The sequence below is a fragment of the Dysidea avara genome, chromosome 5 (genome assembly GCF_963678975.1).
Source record: "Dysidea avara chromosome 5, odDysAvar1.4, whole genome shotgun sequence".
NCBI lineage: Eukaryota > Metazoa > Porifera > Demospongiae > Dictyoceratida > Dysideidae > Dysidea > Dysidea avara.
In genome coordinates, this window is record NC_089276.1 from 3,062,109 (window position 1) to 3,084,371 (window position 22,263).

General features: G+C 39.7%; 1 protein-coding gene and 1 long non-coding RNA gene across 4 annotated transcripts; one reads left to right on the top strand and one right to left on the bottom strand.

Moving 5' to 3' along the window:
- Positions 1-8,455: 8,455 nt before the first annotated feature.
- LOC136256584 (uncharacterized) lies at positions 8,456-13,554 on the bottom strand. 2 transcript variants are annotated; one of them, XR_010701556.1, is made up of 4 exons: positions 13,326-13,554; positions 12,909-13,274; positions 10,951-11,000; positions 8,456-8,839 (listed from the first exon to the last, which is right to left on the bottom strand). It is a non-coding gene; the product is annotated as an uncharacterized lncRNA (long non-coding RNA). The 2 variants fall into 2 exon arrangements; XR_010701555.1 differs by having other exon boundaries at positions 12,909-13,531.
- Positions 13,555-15,643: 2,089 nt separating this feature from the next.
- Positions 15,644-21,712, top strand: LOC136256438 (uncharacterized). 2 transcript variants are annotated; one of them, XM_066049395.1, is made up of 9 exons: positions 18,522-18,822; positions 18,922-19,254; positions 19,308-19,349; positions 19,703-19,796; positions 19,853-19,993; positions 20,050-20,117; positions 20,605-20,659; positions 20,916-20,971; positions 21,026-21,712. In XM_066049395.1, the coding sequence occupies exons 1-9, from the start codon at positions 18,529-18,531 to the stop codon at positions 21,554-21,556; spliced, it is 1,614 nt and encodes a 537-aa protein (XP_065905467.1). In that variant the 5' UTR covers positions 18,522-18,528; the 3' UTR covers positions 21,557-21,712. The 2 variants fall into 2 exon arrangements, 1 of the variants encoding a protein (XP_065905467.1); XR_010701511.1 differs by lacking the exons at positions 19,308-19,349; positions 19,703-19,796; positions 19,853-19,993; ... (2 more) ...; positions 20,916-20,971; positions 21,026-21,712 and adding exons at positions 15,644-16,004; positions 16,407-17,798 and having other exon boundaries at positions 17,988-18,822; positions 18,884-19,053.
- Positions 21,713-22,263: the final 551 nt, after the last annotated feature.

Below are 22,263 nucleotides of genomic sequence, written 5' to 3' on the forward strand. Positions count from 1 at the left end.
AAAGTTTATTTTAAATGACTATAGTTCTGATTATTAGTATAGCTAGCTAGTATAATTATTGTATTAGCTTATATAGTAGCTAGTTAGCTAGTTAGCTAACTATAGCTAAATACATGCAATATGCATGGGTGTCTATTAGCTAGATAGCAATATATCTACTGAATGGTTGGATCGCGTACTGTTTGCAACTAGCCATATAGACCTTGGAGTTACTGCACAACGGCTATATCTGAGTTGGAAACACGGATCCCTGGTGATATATGTGCGGGGAAACACGAATCCCTAGGGATATGTGTGTACGGTGAAATATTTAAAAAATCGCTACGGGAAACACATATCACTGACAGCTTTTGGTGGGAAACACGGATCCCTAGTGATATGTGTGCGGGGAAACACGGATTCCTAGGGATATGTGTGCGGGAAACACATTACCCGGGGAAACATATATCACTGTGACACCGCCTTAATGAGCCCTTTAAGTGTGCCAAATTTTAGCCCAATCCGAGCACGCATTCGTGTTTTATGGCGAATTTTGCGAAGTGTGCGAAATGAAGAAGATGAAGAAGAAGAAGAAAAAAACGAAGAAATTAAAACGAAATTTTGTTCACTCGTATCTCGGAAATGGCTGCGATTTTCTTCAAATTTGGTATGTAGACTCCCCTAACTGGGCGGCACGTCTCTAGCAAATTTGGTTCCAATCGGATAAGGAATCACAGAGCTACATAGGTGTGAAAATTGCGTTTTCTTTCTTCCTGTTAATATACTCACGGTGTGGCGCGCCGGCTTCTTGGGCCGCACGACACACTATCGTGTGTCTTGATATATAGCTAGCTCATGACTTGTTACTTATCCCTATACAACTATTGTTCACTTAAAGTACTATGATTTTAGACATTTGTTATTAACATTTTATTTGTGCATAAAACCACTCTACATCAAAATTCTCTGTCCTGAGATGTGTGGAATAGCTCTGGCTTCTGGGGGGCACAACCCCTGCTCTGTATATACCTACTACCTTGGTGCACCCTGTTTCCAAAGCCTGGATCTGCCCCTAAAGTTGCTTGTTGATAGATTTTATGCTCATGTGTCAGTGCCTCCCTTGTCTCATGACATGTTATAGAAATTGTAAATTTCTTGTGATAGACATGCACGTGAATGCATTGTGCTGAGGTGTTACAAAGATTTGAAAATCCTCAGCAACTGCAAAACCAATGAAACACCTAGGTTATCCATTCACTGGACTGAACTCTAAGCTGGATTACTAGGACTCACATAAATTTTGCCCTAACACTTTTTCCAACTGGAAAAAGTCACATGATGCACACTCTCCTCAGGGTCTCATATCTTGCATCTGTGTCTATGATCTTGTCCACAACTCTGAATCAGTTTAAGACTAAACTAGCAGGACTAAGCTCACTGTTATGATAATTTTTGTTGATATGTCAAATTGTTTAACTGTTTGTGTACTCCATGTAAGGTTTTGCACTGTAATAAATATAATAAAAAATGTAACTATACTCCTCCCGGGCAGCAGTTAGTCTGGTGTGGCTGCCCCTTCGCTTGCAGGAAGCAAGCAAAGGAGCAGCCACACCAGGCTAGGGGATAGGTAGGAATTTGACTTTCAAGATGTGTGGGGACAAGATGAGTGTCAAATGAAAATCATGGGACATTGGGTGTATGTAAGAGATTGAACTGTTTTATTTGTTAGTGTGATTTTTGTAATGGTGATTTTTGTAGTTGCATAACTTGTAGAGTAGGCACATTTTGTAGGTGTTGTAATGCTGCTTTAGGAATTTTGATTTTGTTGTTGTGTACTGTAAGGTTCGGAATTTTTGTTTGTTTTTCTGCATGGCATGCTTTGTAATATAGGATAGAATTTTGTGCATAGTTTTGTCACAGTACCTATAAATACTTTGAATCAATGAATAAAAGTTTAGTTTTTGTTAGTCAAAGCTGAGTGAACTATTTACGAGTAAAGTCCAGCGTGACAGAGTTAGCCCCGCTGTGACATTTGGTGACAGGAGTGTTTCTATAGCTACCCAGCTAGCTACTTTCGTGACTGTATGCCAAAGCCACGTCGGAAACCATCCGCCAAGATGTCAAACACTACAGCCCTAGAGGACATGGTTCGAATGTTAGTAGAAGAGCGTGCTTCTCGCGAGGAAGAGATTGTTACTGAGAGAAAACTCCACCAGGCTGAAATGGAACAACGGGAGAAGCTAGTTACAGCACAGATGCAACAGATGCGGGACCACATGCAAGCCCTAATGGACGTGGCAACAAGTAAGGAGAAAGCCCCACCACCCCGCAATTCATTAGAAGTTAAGCTTGTGCCCCTCTCAGCTAAGGATGACATTGAAGCGTAAGGTAAATGCGGGTATTTCCGGACAGCGTACAATTCCGGACACTTTGCACCTTTATCAAGCTAGCCGAGGAACCATAGATAATATATCCGGAGGTATATATTATCTATGGAGGAACGAAACAACGGATTGCCTTGAAATTTCTGCTGTGAATAGCTATTCTTATAGGGATTATAAAAATCGAAAAGTGTATTCTAGTTGATTCATTCTTGGGTGCTATACACGAAGTGTCCGGAATTGTGCGCTGTCCGGAAATACCCGCATTTACCTTACTTAGTGACTTGAACGCGTCATGCAAGCTCACGAGATCCCAGAAAACCGATGGGCAATACACCTCGCCCTACAATTGCAACTAACTGGTAAAGCTCAACTGGCGTATGCAGCTGTTTCGCCAGCTGATGTGGGAGATTACAGTGCAGTTAAGGCAGCCATCTTAGCTCGATATGACATTAATACAGAAGCTTATCGCCGACGATTTCGTACTGCTACTCGAGGCCGTGAAGAGTCTTTCCGTGAACTGTCTATAAGATTGATGGACTTACGGAACAAGTGGCTTCGAGAATGTACTACAATGGCTCTAATGAAGGAGATGATTGGCCTCGAACAGCTGCTGGAAGCTCTACCACCGGACATGCGGGCATGGGTGCGAGATAAGAAGCCAAAAACCTGCCAGGAAGCTAGTGAACTTGCTGATGAATATGTACAGACCAGGCAAACAATAGGTGCTGTAGGAGGTAGTGACCACAAGCTGCCTGTTGTTAATCAGAAGCGATGCTATAGTTGTGATCGGACAGGACACTTTGCTAAAGACTGTCCGGGGAACAGAAGTGAGAATAAAGACAGAAGCCAATTCTGTGGTGAGAATGGACGTGTTTAAGGAACCAAAGAGTAAGAGTGGCATTAGTGCAGCTGACTCTAAGGGGAAGTCTACAGAACTAAGCCATGTGGAGTGCTACAATTATGGAGAAAGAGGCCACATTGCAACCACTTGTCCGGCAAATCCGACGAAGGCAAATATGTTCTGTAGAGGTGAGCAGCAGCAATTATCAGTTAGTAAGGCTTCCTCTGTGTGTCAGAGTGGCCAAATTGGTGACATTACTGTTGATAACATTGTGTTAGATACAGGTTGTAGCAGAACCATGGTGAGAGAGGACCTGGTCCATGAAGGACAGTACCTTAAAGGAGATGCTATCACCATTAGATGTGCCCATGGTGACACCGTACTGTATCCGGTGGCTAAACTGGAGATGGAGGTAGACGGACTACTACTGAGTGTGGAAGCAGCAGTATCCAAACACTCCCAGTGCCAGTATTGTTAGGCACCGATGTGCCAGAGTTGGCCAATTTGTGGGGTATAGCTGATGTCCGGCCATATACTTCAGAACAGAGTTTAATGGTAGTGACTAGGGCTCAGTCTCTCAGACAAACACAAGATGTGGCTATGGAAGAGAGTGAACAACAGTGTGGGGTGAAGCCAAGTGTGCCTCTTGTTGGCAGTGAATTTGATGAAGAACTATTTTTGTTAACCAGAGATAAACCTAAGAAGACCAGAAGCCAGAAGCGTGCAGACTGTCAACATCATCACAGACACAGACATTAGCACAGCAGGCACCGACACCCCCACTGAGTGTATCTACAGATGAGTTGAGGAGACTACAGCGAGAAGATACTACTTTGGCTGGAGCACGTAAGTTTGCAACTAACCCTGATTCTCTCTCTGTAGGTCAGTTCTATTGGAATGATGGGCTGCTATACCACCAGTGGAAGCCATCCAAGAAAGCACCAGAACTTGTGATAGAACAATTAGTCTTACCTGTACAATGTCGTTCAAAAGTGTTAGAACTGGCTCACAATATTCCGTTGGCTGGCCATCTGGGAAAGGACAAAACTAGACAGAGAGTGGCACAGCAATTTTTTTGGCCAACCTTATGCAAAGATGTGGAGGAGTTTTGTCGTTGTTGTCCACAGTGCCAGAAGTCTGGTCACAAGAAAGTGCCCAAAGCTCCTCTAGTGCCACTACCAATTGTTGCAACTCCATTCCAGAAAATAGCCATGGACATAGTTGGTCCATTACCCAGAAGCCGCAGTGGAAATCGCTATGTGTTAGTGATATGTGACTATGCCACACGTTATCCGGAGGCCATACCAGTTCAGAGTATAGATGCTGAGAACATTGCTGAAGAACTGATTAAGTTGTTTGCTCGTGTTGGCATTCCTCAGAGCATCTTGACAGACCAAGGTAGCTACTTCACATCTAAACTCCTAATGGAGCTCTACAGACTGTTGAGGGTGCAGGGAATACGAACTAGTCCATACCACCCACAAACTGATGGGCTGGTAGAACGATTCAACCAAACCCTCAAGCTGATGTTAAGGAAAGTTATTGATAAGGAAGGTAAAGATTGGGACAAGTTACTGCCATATGTTCTTTTTGCTTATAGAGAAGTTCCCCAAGCATCTACAGGGTTCTCACCATTTGAACTGTTATGTGGACGGAGTGTCAGAGGACCACTGTCAGTATTAAAAGAGTGCTGGCAAGCAGCAGAGTCCCAAGATGTTAGTGTGGTGTCATACATCCTAGACATTAGAGAAAAGTTACAACAGATGTCAAAATTAGTAGAGCAGAATCTGACAAAGGCTCAGATGGACCAGAAGTTCTGGTATGATAAGAATGCAAGACACAGAGAATTTCAGCCAGGAGACCAAGTGTTAGTCCTACTCCCCACCTCTACTAGTAAGTTGTTAGCTCAGTGGCAAGGCCCATATGAGGTGGTGAAACGTATTGGAGAAGTGGACTGCTTGATTGACATGCACGACAGAAGGAGAAAGAGGAGCGTTTTTCATGTGAACATGCTTAAACTGTTTCATTGCCTTACAGAGAACACTGAGATCAGTTTATGGGTTGAGGAGCAGTCAGGAGAATCAGATAATGACATGCTGGAGGATACAGTACCAGCCCAAATCTGGGTAGGTAGGTCGATTTGATAATGGTAATAATAGGTTATATGAAAACAATGAAAGGTCAGTCAAAGACAACTAATTCTTACATGAAGCATAGTACGGTGATCTGCAGTACCACAATGTATAGCTATACTGATACTCTAAAGTGCTAACAAACTGACTTGTCTGGAAGACTTCACCTTTAGAGCTTGTGTTTTTTGGACATTTAAGACTTTAACCCCCACTACTAATTGCACTTTGAAAGCTGCACGACTGAGATTGAACTGCCCCTTTGCAAGAAGTAAGGGTCTGGTGAAATACAAATCCCATGTCCTTTCTAGCACTGAAATTTCATGCTAGCCAATTAATGCATGCTAATGAATTGATGTTCACACACAAGTCTGAATTTCAGGGCAATCATCTGACATAACCAGCTGTTACGTACACTGTCTAATTGAAATGATATGGGATCTGTATTTCACTAGACCCTTACTTTTTGCACATAGGGCCATAGGCGGGTGGCCCAAGACTAATAATAAAGCCATGATGCTATCTAGGTACACGTGATCCTGTATCACATGACTACCACCATTATTATTTCGGGTACGTGCATAACATTCAATAGACATCGCCTAGCTAAGCTAGCAAGTCAGAGATAGAATATTCATCCTAGCCTGTATACATTGAATTATACCAAATGGCCTCATTCCTTTTGAAGTTGAGTAAAAAAAAAAATATATATATATTTTGCAGATTTGCAAACAATCTCATAATTATGTACTATATGGAGGTCTAAAATTTTCAAGGATAAAATTTTCACTGTTAAGCCTGAAAACCTTGAAAAAGCAAAAACATTTCCCCTTGAAATATTTAGGTTATACTACAGTACAGTAATTCAACTATGGAACCAATACCTCAGAACATAACTAACACTCCTATCAAGAGTTAATAATAGTGGAGGGGGGAAAATTATTAACTCTTATTCCCATGTATACTGAGTTTTGTAATGACACCTGTGCATTATAATTACATGTGATTCCTGCACAGTACAGAGTATAATAAATAATAAAGCCAATCAGATTGCAGCTACTACTACTACTACACATGCAGTTTGCATCATTAGTTGTGGTAACCAAGATTTGAACTGGTAGGATAGCAGTTATATACTGTATAAAGATAAACTTTCTGTATGGTATTTCCATCCTAGCACAATGTAGTAGCAATACTGCAATGAACATGTTCATGCCTTTGTTGGCAATTACATTACTCAAAATTCTTTTGATGTGGTAAAAAGAATGTATATAGCATAATTAATAAATTGATTTTAATGTTGGTAGCAAATTGACAGTTTTACCGCTCTAGTTTATTTTCTGGGGAAAGTTCTGTTGTGGTTACTATACCGACGTGAGTACCAAAATCACTTGAGTGATTTATAACATCTAATACTGTACTGAAAATAGAATTCTTGCAGGTAGCCTGCTATAATGTATTGATTCATAGACATGAAGAATAAATATTTGACCATGTAGACCATTATTTACCAGTGTATCAACCAGACGTACATATGTCATAATATTATCAGGGATTAGGAACATCATTATACTGCTCTGTATACTGTACTGTAGTTGCTAGTCACAGAATCACATGCATAATAATCACATCTTATAGTGGACCCCCCATTATCTGGCCACTGATTTATCAAACATTCCATTATCTGAATGATAGAAATGACTGTTCTATTAGAGCATTTTGTCTACTGTGTGCTTCTATTAGTAATTGAACAAGGCTATAACGTTTACATGCGGAGCTGAGCTCTAAAAATATTTAATAACTCATTGATAGAATTGTGATAGTTCTTGAAATCTGGCTCATTTGTAGTACTGCTTGACCCACTAAAAATCGTTTCATTCAAATGTCTTTAGTTACACATTTATGACCACTCAAAATTGTCACCATGGGAGCCATAGTTTATGACACTTTTTCAAACTTGTAATGAAGCCAAACCACACATGTCTGCCTTTGACACCTTTAATGTCACCATTAATCATCTGATTGGCTGCTGAAATTGTATCTCTTGACAATTATCTTTTAACCTGTTTTCTCAGTCAAACTTGTACATACTAGCTATATCTGAACACACCAACGAGTTCTGATAACAGAGGGACCACTAGTAGTGTACTTTCATATTTGTCTGATTGCTCTATTATGGATTCTGTGACTTATCTATTAGAGTATTTCGACTCTTTCAGCTATGTAATTTATCTACTACCTTTGAAGTTGATGGAAGAGGTCTCAAAAACTTAAATACCTCCCCTGGGTTTGCCCTGGAAGTGTATGCCAAACATGCTAAAAGTAATGGTTTAATCACAACCTGTGTTTTTGTATTAAATATTATACTTTGTATCAATGTAGCAGAATGAAGCATGGTGGAGGCAGCTGTGAAAATGGTGCTGGTTGGTGGATGGAGTTTTCAATGTATGTAAGACAATACTTATTGAGTATATATGTAAAAAATTCCTATATAGAAATTAAGGAGTAATGGTCTTATAGGACCCTTATGAAGTTTAAATATACTAGATATACCTGCTATCTGTTAATCTTTATTACTGCAGTTTTGTTCATTGTTTCTAGCAAGATGATCAATAATGTTTGTTTTGCAACATCAAGTTTTCTTGTTGGTAATTTTCTCTAGATCCACAATCCTTAGTCAAATTATCAAATTGGATATAGTGAGCTCATTTCCACCATTGGATCCTCAATTCCTGCGTGTTACTATGAACGAATAAGAGGATACTTTAGAGCTACTTGACAAGGCCATTTCTTCTGCTGTTAAGCAAATGGTGGCACAAGATTGTCACTTTAGCACCCATGCCTTTAGTTACAGAATAGATTGCTTCAAGAACTCTCCAGTGACTCTGATACCTATAACATTGGTCATCAGTTTAATAAACTGTTCGACAGTACATACCCACATATCAAATAACCCAGCCTAATCTTTAGGGTCTTCATCAACAAGCTTCACAACTACCACAGTTGCTAATAGCTTCTTGTCATGGATGAATGCGATAACATCTCCCTTTTTCATACACCACTGCTGCTGGAATAACCTCACCAAATATAGTACATCCTGGACACTCAACAATATTCCCCACCATGTACACCCATTATCCCATTCCTTATGTTCGTAACTTATTCAACACAGACTCTAACATTGTGCGTTTCCCATAATTTGAGAATGTGTAAATGTTATAAACTACATACAACAATGCTCGTGTGCTTCATGTCACATCACAAAAATTAATCATTCTTATAGCTACAAAGCATCTGTTTTCATTTCATTGTCAGCCACATAAGCACCCAGCTGGTTCCAAATTTGTACTGCTAATTATTGGGTAACCTCATCGTCATGATCATCTCCCAGTAGCCAACTTTCTCTAGCCTCCACTCTGCTGAGTTGGTCATTTGACAGTACAGGATCATGCTGTTCCCAGAGTAAGTGAGCCACACAGTCCACCACATTGTTCAATGAATGCCATCTAGTTGAGAAATAACTGGGAAATAATCGAGAAGGTAACCGAGAAATAACCAAGTGGGTAACTGAGAAATGGGAAATAATTGAGAAGGTAACTGAGAAATGGGAAGCTAACTGAGGGAAGGCAACTGAGTAGTGAGAAATAACTGAGAAATAATCAAGAAAATAAGTGAGAAATGAGGAATATTTGGGAAAGTGAGAAAATATTTGAGAAATGAAAAATAAATGGGAAATAAGTCGAAACTCCACCATACCTGTTTACAATTATACCATTAGAAGATTATTACAAGTTCGCCGTGATGTAATAAAATGCAACAATTTATCACATCATAAAAATATTTTATGGGATGTGAAATTAGCACTTGTATGGTTTGGCATACTGTCCAACAATACTGTGTGTTACAACCACAATACGAGTGGCATTGTATAGGGAAATTTAAGGGCTTTCTTTCATTGCACAATGTGCTGTAGAGATTATGGGTGCTGATGTACTTTTGTGTTTTCTATATAATAGGGCAAAAACTCATGTATTTGTATTGGACAAGGGAATCACAAGGAATGACAAGATTTTTTGTATCAGCTTGACCAACCTGAGGTTGTGAAAGGGATAAAAGCAAATAGTACTTAATTAAGAAAAATCTATAGTAGCTACATATTTCTGATGAGGAATCAAAAACAGAGAGAACAACACCCTGTTAACTCAGTCTGATGTATTATGAGTTTATAACTTTTACCTTTTGTGTTTTTCTATGTTATTATGTACTTTATATATTTGACCATTGGTAATGGCTGGATTTGACCACCACGCACCTCTGACAAAAACTCACCACACACACAGGGGGCACACGCAAGACACACAAACTCACCGCACACGTAAGACACACTGGACACACACAGAGTAGACACACACACACACAAAGAAAAACCTTCGGCTACCGTGCAGGCACAGTCACACCCACCCAGTCAACTAGTACTGGGACACAGGTCTGTACTCTACCCAGGTGCTTCACTTGGAGTTTGTGCAGGCAAATCCTCCTGGCGTAGGACTAGTAGCCCTCAAGAGGCTGTATGTACCATGTCTCAAAGACAAAGGTGTGGGCACACAGCTGGGTGGACTGCTTCCCCAGTTGACAGCAGGTCACCAGGTCTTCATTATACAGCTGGGTAGACTGGAGCAACGTGAGTAAAGTTTCTTGCTCAAGGAAACGACAACACCAAAGTGGAATTGACCTTTCGATTACACACCTCTCTCTCTCTCTTCTCTCTCTCTCTTCTCTTCTCTCTCTCTCTCTCTCTTCTCTTCTCTCTCTCTCTCTCTCTTCTCTTCTCTCTCTCTCTCTCTCTTCTCTTCTCTCTCTCTCTCTCTCTTCTCTTCTCTCTCTCTCTCTCTCTCTCTCTCTCTCACACACACTACACACACACATACACACACTACACACACACACATACACACACTACACACACACACTGTGAACTAATCAAATCTTCGTGGGCAGGACTAGTAACCTGTAGGAGACTGTACCGTGTCTCACAGATGAAGGTGTCGACGGCTGAAGTCCTACACCCATTGTGTGAGACATGGACATTTGGCATTTGCTTCCCCAGTTTACATCAGGTCACCAGGTTCCTACTTAAACAGCTGGGTATACTGAAACAATGTGAGTAAAGTTTATTGCTCAGCAACACCAATTTGGCATAACCTAGAATCCAAGCTGCAACCATTTGATTACTAGGCCAACACACTAACCACTTGGCTATGCTGCCTCACATAACACACACAGACACACACACGCATGCACGCACACAAATACCAGACATGGGTCCAAGTACATGAGTACTTATACTGAAGTCCACTTTAGTACATATTTGATAGTACTTGAATTTTATTTAAACACTTGCTCAACTTTCCTAACATACACCCCATGTTACATACTTGAGAGGATGTGGATAGGCCATAGACAATAGCGACCTGGGACAGAGACTTGGTCTACCTCATACAAAACATGGTGTATGCATGATGTAAAGCCTTCTTCTTGTATGCATGCACAAACCCATACTATTTAAATTCTACATACTTTTTGCACAATCACTTAGTGTCCAGGATATATTTTTTACCTTGACAGTCACTCTGCATCTACAGTGTGTGTGTAGGGTATTCCAACAGGCTGTAATTAAAAGACACACAGAATAAAACTTGTACACTTATATGCAATGGAAGCAAGCAATCATAATTTACGTGCACACATATGGTTTACATTGCATATAGACTGCAAGTGGGGGAGGGGGTGGGGCTTGAAGGGACACTTTATTACATTGGTATGTCATCATTATACTATTCATGCATCAGGTTCTACCAGCCATACTAGTGTAGTATCTGACTTCAAATAATTACAAAAATTGAAACTCTAACACAGCCTTGACAGAAGTCTACTCAGGACGCTACACATCAATGACATTTTTTGAATTGATTGATTAAATAGCTGCTACCGAATACCACTTTGGATAGAAGTGCAGCACATATCCCTAAATAATGATCTGCAAAATTGTAGTTAACTATTTTACTCAAGTACATATGTGCATACAATTGCACTTGCATTTTAGTTATCAACATGACTCAGAACCCTGTAAGCCCACAACACAGCATTAGACATGCTATTCTAACAAAAACTTTACAGACAAGCAAACTCTGCAGCCAGCTTTGGGCATGCACCCCTACTTAAACGAGCTAGGTTACTTTAATCAAGTAATTAACACCTTGACACTAAAATATAGTCTTTCAGTCATTGTGATCTATCTGTGGCCAAATGTATAAAAACACAATAGTATGCATGGATGCTGACCAATCAGAACAGCGAACACCTTCACTTATTACCAGGTTTGTATATACTGTGCAAAATAAAAGGTAGAGTTGCAATGGTGGGTGTTTGATGTACAGGCTACAGTTGGAAACTTATATGGACAAATTTTTTATGTTACAAAATTACTATGGGTGAATACACAAAGGATTTAGTGCTACGTGCTTAAATTGCATATAAGACTGCTTAGCTTGATCATGAAACAGCTAACTCACTCCTCCTTGTATAATCATGACTGTTTAGTATTCATGCTTGTTAGAAAACCCTCAGACTTCATAGCCCATGAGCCAGGCCTAAAAAGTAGCTGATGCAAAAAAAAAATCTAAGTGAATTCTATTTCCCAAGCGGTTATTGTGAAGGGGAAAGAAGGGCTAAACTGACTGGATTACTTGATGAGGCCATTGCTATTGCTGCGGAGCAGAACGTTGGACCAAAGTTGGTCCCTTCGGTACTCCTAGCTGCTGACACCACTTAGACGGTGCAACTACTGTAACTACCTCACGTACTTTATATAGTGGGGAAAAGTGTGTGTATTAATGGGGAAATTTTGATGATTTCCACTACCTGTCTATTCCAGTCACCTCAAAATCATGCTTGGTGTTCTAACTGGCATGTAGTCTTGATATGCGTACACTGATGCACTTGGGATTATGAAAAATTACTGTAACTTAAAGGTTACAAGGGGGTGGCACTCCAATATACCCGTACCCCGATCTTCATCTTCGGTCAAAACAGAAAAAATAAGCCTTGACTTACACTAAAATCCACACTTGACCAAATCCTTGCATATTTTTGTAAAATTATAACTCTTAAAGTATCAATTGCGGTATACACTTTACAAACGAAGCTTGTCTTTTGACCTACTGCATATGTCTTGCTTGACTTTCGTTTTGACCAAGGACGAAGATCAGAGTACAGGGTATACTGGAGTGCCACCCCCTTGGATTATCAGTGTCTACATTTTAGGGTGTGCTTTTTGAGGGGTTCTCTGTAATTTAGTCAGGCTTCAGTAGAATTTCTGCAGGTCCCTACTTAGTGGGATAAATAATTACACAATTTGGTCCTATAGCTTGTCATGGAGAGCGGGCACACACAAAAGAACAAAACCTGATACAGGAACGTGTTACCTTCAGGCCCTTGGTGTACTTACAATAACCCTTATCACTTACACAACCCTTATCACTTACACAACCAAGTACACAACACGTAGCTACTCACACAAGAAGAAATCAGCGGGGCCCTCATACCTCTCGCGATCTAGGCAGACTGCTACTGAGGATTTCCAAATCTTTGCAACACGAGGGGTCCGCCACGACCTTAAAATCCTGTACGAGATTCCGAATCCCACGAAATTTCAGGCAAGATTCCGGATTCCAAGAAATATTTAAATTACTGAAATCCAATTAACAAAATTAAAATCCTGTACTCAAACAAAATTAATGACACGCTAGCCCTACAGCAATGCGTGGAAAGGTAACAGCTACCTCGAGCTACTCTCTTGGATAGACGATCAGTGCCTCGGACACTCTCCTCGAATGCCGGCGAGCTCAGACAATGCTGCTCAACTTCGTGTTCAACTCGCACCTAACTCGGCACCTAAACTTCATTAGCTACTCATTGTAGACTTCGCTGTACCTGGGATAGGCTCTGGATTCGCCTTGTGGTTCGCTGTTAATCGGAGACACAACTACAGACTCGGCAAAACTCGAGACTCGACTATTCAGCAGTTCGACTCTACACTCGTGCTCTTTTGAACCCATAAAAGCTCTTAAACACCTATATAGACACAGTAAGTTTAAAGCGAAGTGAAATTAACAGCTCAAGGCAAGTTATAACAGACCAACAAGCTTATAGCTGCATCTCGAGCTGCATACCACGAGTTGCACGCTATTAGATTATCCGGAATTATTCGGAAATTCACGGACTTTAATCAACCAAAAGATTCCAGATTCCAAGGCAAGATTCCAGATTTTGTGCGAGATTCCAAGGGATTCCAAATGACTTGTACGGGATTCCAGCCCGTGACGGACCCCTCATTGCAACACTATAAAAGCGCAATTAATGCGTTCACGTGAAATTTAAAATTCCTATAACACGCCATGCGACCAGTGAAACACTGACACACGAGTATAAAATCTATCAACAAGTGACTTGATTGAATCATAACCGTTGGTCCGGTCTAAAGGGTCTAAACCGTCGATGGGTAAGGGGCAGGACAGGAAGTGACGTGCTAGATCACGTTTTTCCGCTTTGCGTTTCAGACGTGTTCGAGGACGTGTTGCAAAGATTTGGAAATCCTCAATAGGTGCTAGGCTATGGTGCGCTGTACGGCGCTGTAAAACAAGGCAACTTGATATCGTTACTATTAAATAGACCATTATGGTATATGGTAGGGTCCGCAACGCGAAAAATCGATATCCTCCAATCAACTACCTAACTATTGTCATGTGTTAGGCTAAGTGTAACTTGAATAACACCAGCGTGGCAGCCAAGTTTGTCACTTTCTTCTGGTAGAAAACGATACAAATGTCTTAAAATCACGTGATTTTTCGTTCCAGCAGTTCGTAGGGTTCTTCGTATGCCACGATATTCACTCTCAACATTGTTCAAGTAGTCTATCATCAACTCAAAGTATTGGTGGTTTGATTTTATTGGTCAGTTTCCGGTGGCAGCACGATCTGTGCAGCTTTTTGGCGACAGACAAAATGTTTCTTGCTCTGGAGCACAGGACAAACAGAGCAGCAACTGCGCCGTGGGTCAGCAATGACCAGTACTAAGTAAAGTACCTGCATGCGGAGTAATGTTATAATTGAAGCTTGTTAGCCATCTGGCTGAGCCATCTATATGCTGAAATTCGGCCAAAATGACGCGATTTTTGCAAACAAATACCAGAATGGTTGATACATCAGTGAGACAGTCTCCAACAGCAACGATACGAAGCTTATAAACACCTAACGATACGGCTATCTCGCCCAGTAAACGCAAAGAGCAATCCAATGCATGAAATAGGCACTCACGTGATTGATATTCAAATCTCGGAAAATACAATCATAATCTATTCCAATGACATTAAAATCACTTGGAATCAAGTGACAATCAGTTTATGTGCATTAGGTTCAACATCTCGATTAGCCCAGCAGTCTGAGACTCTCCCTATGATGCCGTCACAGCATAAAACTCACCCGCACTGGCCCAGACCACGCCTGAGTGAACAATTAACACAAATATTTACAAAAGGAGCACACTGCATGGTTCCTATTCAGAAATGAAAGCGATTTCAAGGGTATTTTCGTGATTTAAATTTCGATCACGTGAGTGCCTATTTTATGCATCGGATTGCTCTATGCGTTTACTGGGCGAAATAGCCATATTGTTAGGTGTTTATAAGCTTCGTATCCTTGCTGTTAGAGACTGTCTCACTGATGTATCAACCATTCTGGTATTTGTTTGCAAAAATTGCGTCATTTTGGCCGAATTTCAGCATATAGATGGCTCAGCCAGATGGCTAACAAGCTTCAATTATAACCATACTCCGCATGCAGGTACTTTACCTAGTACTGGTCATTGCTGACCCACGGCGCAGTTGCTGCTCTGCTTGTCCTGTGCTCCAGAGCAAGAAACATTTTGTCTGTCGCCAAAAAGCTGCACAGATCGTGCTGCCACCGGAAACTGACCAATAAAATCAAACCACCAATACTTTGAGTTGATGATAGACTACTTGAACAATGTTGAGAGTGAATATCGTGGCATACGAAGAACCCTACGAACTGCTGGAACGAAAACTCACGTGATTTTAAGACATTTGTATCGTTTTCTACCAGAAGAAAGTGACAAACTTGGCTGCCACGCTGGTGTTATTCAAGTTACACTTAGCCTAACACATGACAATAGTTAGATAGTTGATTGGAGGATATCGATTTTTCGCGTTGCGGACCCTTATCTGAAAAGGGAATCAATTTATTCACCCAACTTGATGTCAGCACGTGATTATTTATATTGTATAGGCGCTTAGCATAAAGGCGCCAAATCCTGTTTCTATGCATGGCACTGGCCTCGAGGTATTTATTTCAAGTTGTTGTGCTCGAAGATAGAACTATGGAGCTGTCCACTTCAACGTGGCAAGAAGGATTGAAAAGAGTTGGAGAATATTACGAAGGATTCGTGAAGATGAAGAATGTTGATGATTTGTTGGCCAAGCATAGCACTGAGACAGTTACTACTTATGGTACCAGACGATCTAGAACAATTGGAGTTTCATCTGCTTGTTTAACTAGTGAAGCGTCAGCTGGGGAGAAAGAAAATCATCAATCATCAGTTAGTCATTTTTGCACTTCAAGCAGCAGTCTGGCCATAGATAAACTCTTGAGCATCTATATGACTTGTAAATGTTAGCTAATTTTCTATTGACTGCTGGTTGAATTGAGTGTATGGTATTTGATATGTACAACAATACTCCATATGGAGGTCTGTACATTTTAAATATATAATTATTATTTATGCTGCCAAGGTCACGTATTGCATAAGATACACTAACTATTTCCTGCTGCAATTTCAGTTCATAGCTAAGTTAAAATTTCAGAGGGGTTTTCAGAACCCCAGGAAACTCCCCGAAATACACCCCCGTTTACTATGTAGATATTATTACACCAGCATTGTTTGCTTTCAGTTTTTTTGGTACATAAACTGTATGCTTACTATCAATCTGCTATACAATAGAATGTGAGAAAATTGTACTGGAGAAAAAATGAAGGAAGCAAGAATGTGTGCTTTGATAATTCACCATTTACGGTAGATAGAGAAGTTCTGCTGGATTGTCAGTATGGACCACAATATTGGAAGGAGAAGGAGAAAAAGAATAAGCAGCTACGCTTGCAAAGCTCAAGAAAAAAGGGATGTTGTGCTCATATTAAATTGCGGTATTACACAGTATATAAGGAATTTCAACTGTGTGACACTGTTACTTCTATGATGAATTCTAGACAGCTGCGAAATAAAAAGGAGAAAGCATTGAAAGACCTTAGAGGTCAAATAGTCGCTGGAAAAGTCAAAGGCGAAGAGTACTGTTATGTTTCTCTTCCTACATTAAAAGCTCATACTGATCACAGTTTCACAGAAGTATCTGGTTATAGCCAGAGAGTCCACCCCATTCTAATAACAAAGATAGCAGAGTTAGTTGCTGATGGAATCACAGATATACAGGAAATAAGAAAGATGCTAAGGAATTATGTGAAACACACAGTTTCTGCCCAACTAAACATAACACCCTGTCATACGGATAGATCATTTTATCCGATGGTATGTGACATTCGAAACCACGTATCCAAAGCTAAAAGAGCCCTGCAGTTGTCAATACTGGACCAAGAAAATCTGAAATTAAGAATTGAAGAATGGAAAAAGTCTTCTTCTTCCAACCATTTTTTCAGGCCTTACATTAAAAAGTCTGGTGGGCAGGTTGATCAAGATGAATCAACAGGCAATGATAACATCCAGTCCAGCACAAGTTATGATGATGACCTTGATGATTGCTCCAAAACATTTTTGTGGGTACACCAAGAAAAGTGGCAACGAGATCTCCTAGTCAAATATGGCAATATCATAACGTTGATTGATGCCACTTACAAAACAACAAAATATGAAGTAGCTTTGTTTTTTCTATCTGTAAAAACTAATGTAGGCTATGTGGTGGTAGCTGAATTTGTTGTTTCCTCAGAATCAGCTGAAGAGATTGGAGAAGCAATTTCTATTTTGAAGAAGTGGAATCCTAAATGGAATCCAGCATATTTCATGAGTGATTTCTCAGATGCAGAGTATCTTGCAGTCAAAAATGTCTTTCCATCTACCCCAGTATATATTTGTGACTTTCACAGGGAGCAAGCGTGGGAGAGATGGACAAAGGACCATAAACATGGTCTTTCCAATGAAGAAAGGGAGAAGGTTCTTGACCTGCTACGTGAGTGTGCACATGCACCAGTGCCAAGTCAAGATGAAGAAGTACCGATAGACTACTATTACCAGTGTGCAGTGAAACGTCTAAAGGAGTCACGTGTATGGAAAGATCATACTGCTTTACAAGAGTGGCTCATTGGAACATGGCTGGGAATTCCTGAGGTAAGTTTTGAACATGCCCTTGTTGTTAGGGTAATTAATTGAAAATAACAATTGACTTGTTTACGCTCTATACAATGTCATGTATATAGTACATGTACTTTTAATGCAATTTCAGTCTACAATAGTAGTAGTCTGTATAACGCCTGATATTCTTTGTTAATTAATTGGTGTTATCTGCTTTTGTTACAGAGGTGGGCAAGAGTCTATCGTCAAACTTCTTTTCACGCAGCTGTTGAAACTAATAATGGTATAGAAGCTCAAAACAAAGTTTTGAAATATAGTTATTTGCCACACAGAAGAAACATTACACTTTCATGTCTAGTTGAGATACTGATTGACAGTTTTCTTCCAGATTCTCATGAGAAATACATATTTCAGAATTACAAAATGAGCTCCACTTACCGGTCATACAGTGATGATGTTCCAAAGTATCTGCATGGGCGGCCGCCAGCTTTGATCAAACACTGCTTAAATCGACTAGATAAAGCAAAGAGAAAATTTACTAAAGAATCTTTTCTAAGCTGTGACATTCAGAAAGGAAAGTTTAGTCTTGCTGGTGAAACAAGCACCCATCACATTGATTTTGGATTATCTGATGGTCAGCCTTCTTGTACGTGTGGTGACTGGTCTAAAACTCACTATCCTTGTAAGCACTTTTTTGCGTTTTTTTTTGTACCAGTCTGGTTGGAGGTGGGATTCACTGCCAGAAGCATATTTGAATAGTGCATATATGTGTACTGATACTCACGCACTGACAGAAGCAACAATGGTGAAAGGTATTATGCCTGATGCAGTGCCTATGCTGGAGAGTCAGACAGATCTAGATGTGGATGATTTCTGTGTGGAAATAGGGATTCCACCTAAGGAAGAAACTGGTGCCGGGTTACTGCCACACACGATCACAAAGAGTAGTCTTGAAGGCATCCCGAATGATGCGATGGCCTGCAGCTCAAATGATGCTACACCTACAATTAACACTGAAGTTAAGTCACAAGAATTAGAATTTTCCGATTTGAAGAAACGGGTATGCAACAGATTTGTAATTTAATGTATTGCACATACCATGCATTATTTACATTTTCTAGTTAGAGCAATGCTATATTAATATCTTTGTTAACTGCAGAAACCTCAAGAAGGGAAGCGGACACAACAACAAATAAGAATTGTTTTAAAGAAAGTTGAAACATTGTCTTTTAATATCATAGATAAGGATAAGCTTAAGGTTTTAAAAGGCAAATGTGATGAGCTGGAAGTATTGGCCAGAGATTTGGCACCCTCAACTGATGGCCTTATCTTAAGGCCTAGCTTATCCAGTACACTAACTGCACGCAGAGCAAAGCTTAAGTTTAAGTCTAGATTTTCGTCATTGACTACTATTCATTGTAAAAGAGGTAGAAAGAGGCAAGATTGGAGAATTAGAAACAGAGTTGGTGTGAAGGCAGCCAAATTGAGAAAGGTATATATACCTTATTGCTTTAGAGTATAATAGATAATGGATATTATACACAGGCATTGTTAGAAGATAACAGTTGCAGTGGCCCCAATGGAAAAGTAAGCATTTAATTTTTATATTTACTCTTAATGTGTTAATACATGCTTGGGGGGAAGACAAACCTCTAATATGACATCACCTGTTCAATTCGTAGCTATTATAGTATCAGAGATATCTTAATGATACAAGTACTACCCATGATATCAGTCATTGTGCATCAGTTTAATGTGGCCATATTGTTCAAAACAAAATAATTAACAGGCATTATAACCAACACACATTTTGTGGGTTGGCAGTTTCAATAGATCTATGCTACCTATGTATAAAAGTAAATTTGACCTACTGTAAAGATTATATAGCTATTGTTGTGTAATTCGCTATGTATTTTACACTTTAATATCCTTTTATTCAGGATTGCGGAATTGATATCACTGAACCTTCAACATCTGGTGTTGACAACGCTATATCATCAACAGCAGCAACTGTACAGAGAGTGGAAAGAGCAGGTCTGATTATTGTATCCAATGATATTTAATATTAGTACTACACATGTACAATTTAGGCAAGAAGAGATCTTGGTGTAAATGTTGTGGATGTGTACAAGATGATTGCGGTGACTGTTGTAACTGCAAGGATATGAAACGGTTTGGTGGCCCAGGAAAGAAAAAGAAGAGATGCAAGCATCGTCAATGTTTAAACACTGGTACTTATCCAATGGTTAAATCCATGTACATGTGTCATCACTGTATGAATTTATAGGCAGGACATCACATCAAAAGTTACCAGCTGTAGTCATGCCTGGAGTACAACCAGCCAAGAAAACAGAAGTATTTATTTAATGTGTATTACTTGATAGCCACTTGATTAATTAAGAAATCATTTACCATAATAGTAGGAAGTGTTGTTTATGTATTATGCAAACTATTATTTTAAGTGATTTGTTAGAAGCAAGCATACTGTATGTAATACCATACGCAAGAAAATTTACTTTGACGTCAAAAAAATTGATGAATTCTGGCTTGTAAGGATTTGATGAAAAAAGGTGACGAATCACTTGGACTTGCTAAGCGCTTACATAATATGGCTGCCTTTTACATGCTTTTGCTTAGCACAAAGTGGAGAGGCACTTAATTGGTAAGCATTTTGACAAATTGCTGTGATTTGTCAATGTTTTGATGTCAAAATTTCCTTGCATATAGTAATGCTGATACCAGCTTATTTGTTGTTGTAAATTAACTTTCTATTAAATAAAACTATCTGAATATATAGGGCTGAAAATATATGATCTGGCAACTAATGGATATTTATTTTTAGGTATCATGCACTTCCCTAGACCAGTTAGAGGATTCAACAGTATTAAATGTTGAAGGTATGTTGTATATAAACAAGGGAAAAAACACACGCACACACTAACCACTGATACGATTACATTACAATAATTGTTGACACTTCATGTGATAACTTCACATGATAAATCAAATGAAGTTAAAATAATACTTGTATGAGGATGGATGCACTGTTAATTTACAATTAGTTTACTGGTTTATACAATTATTGTAGTGAGAGGCTATTATAGTGCAAACAGTATGCATGACTGTATGTAGTTGATTGATTGGTTTCTATAGAGGAGCTGCCACCTGATAAAAGCATTGTCATCACAAATATGGAAGATACCCCAAAGGTAATCACCATAATTTGGTTGATAGACAATATATAACCTCTCTGTTGAACGTAGGCTACTCCGAACAATGAAATGGTAGTACTGAATGAGATGAATCGTCTTGTTAAACCTATCATAGGCGATGGGAACTGCTTCTACCGCTCAGTGGCTCAAATTGTTTACGGTGATGAAATGTTACATGGAAAGATCAGGGAGTTGCTGGCTGATTTTATATCTAGGAACCGGACTCATTTTCAACCATACATTGATGGAGACATGGTTGAATACATAGCGAGAGTGCGGCTAACGAGGGTGTGGGGAACAGCTGTGGAGCTGTTAGCAGCAGCCTCACTTTTTGATATACCCGTGTATACATTAGTTCCTTACAAAGACACTTATCACTGGCTGTGCTACAAGCCCCTGGAGAATGCTAAGCTGATCTACCCAAAAGAGCCTCCTCCTTCACGGCTACATCACATAGATCACTTTGAACTCCTTAATGTGCATGGCTGTCATTATGATGTTATTGCTTCTGAAGATGGAGGAGTATACATGCTTGACAGACCCCTGCTTAGTAAAACTGAAGATTTCCTTAGCTTAGATTAATTGTACGTGCTGCATGCACAACACGTAGTGTGTAAATACTGTACCTGAATAAGACATCTTGTGCTGATGACAACTTTATTACATTATATTATTTCTCATGATGGTATAGACAATTCTGTTCTGGATATACAGCTGTGTACAGTATAGTTGAAGGTGTGCATGTGTTTGTGCAGTAATTATAAGGTATAATGATAAAGAGCTCTCTAATAGAACTGGAATGAGGGTTCGGAAGCTTTGTAACCTATAAGGCTTTGCAACCTTCAAAATCTGGTTTTAATGCCAAGTATGCCAATGCCGTGAATGCCAAGTAGACCAGACAGCTCAGCATATTATTAGCTTATAAAATTATTTCAAGGAGGAAAGTGGCTAACAATGAAATTTAGGCCTCCATGTACATGTGCATTGCTTACATGAAATAATTTAAGATTATACCAGCATTTGAACTCAAGCGTGACTAGTGATACAAGCATTCACAGTGACATAGATGGACATACACAAATAGACAAAAAAAATTGGACTAGAATATTAACATTTAGGTGTTGACTGCTACAGAAAATCACTAACAAGATCATAATAACACAGGAAACTCTCCATACTCACACCATATAATATAGCTAAATGCAGCTGTTGTACTAGTCTGGGGGGACAGATTATGGGGGTACAACCGTAGCATCAGTGACAGCTCACACAGTGGGAAACAGAGTCAG

Coding starts and splice junctions, on each gene's coding strand:
- LOC136256438 (XM_066049395.1), top strand. CDS start 18,529: ATGTGTACTGATACTCACGCACTGACAGAAGCAACAATGGTGAAAGGT. Junction 18,823..18,921: donor TTTCCGATTTGAAGAAACGG/GTATGCAACAGA, acceptor TGTTAACTGCAG/AAACCTCAAGAAGGGAAGCG. Junction 19,797..19,852: donor ACAGAGAGTGGAAAGAGCAG/GTCTGATTATTG, acceptor TGTACAATTTAG/GCAAGAAGAGATCTTGGTGT.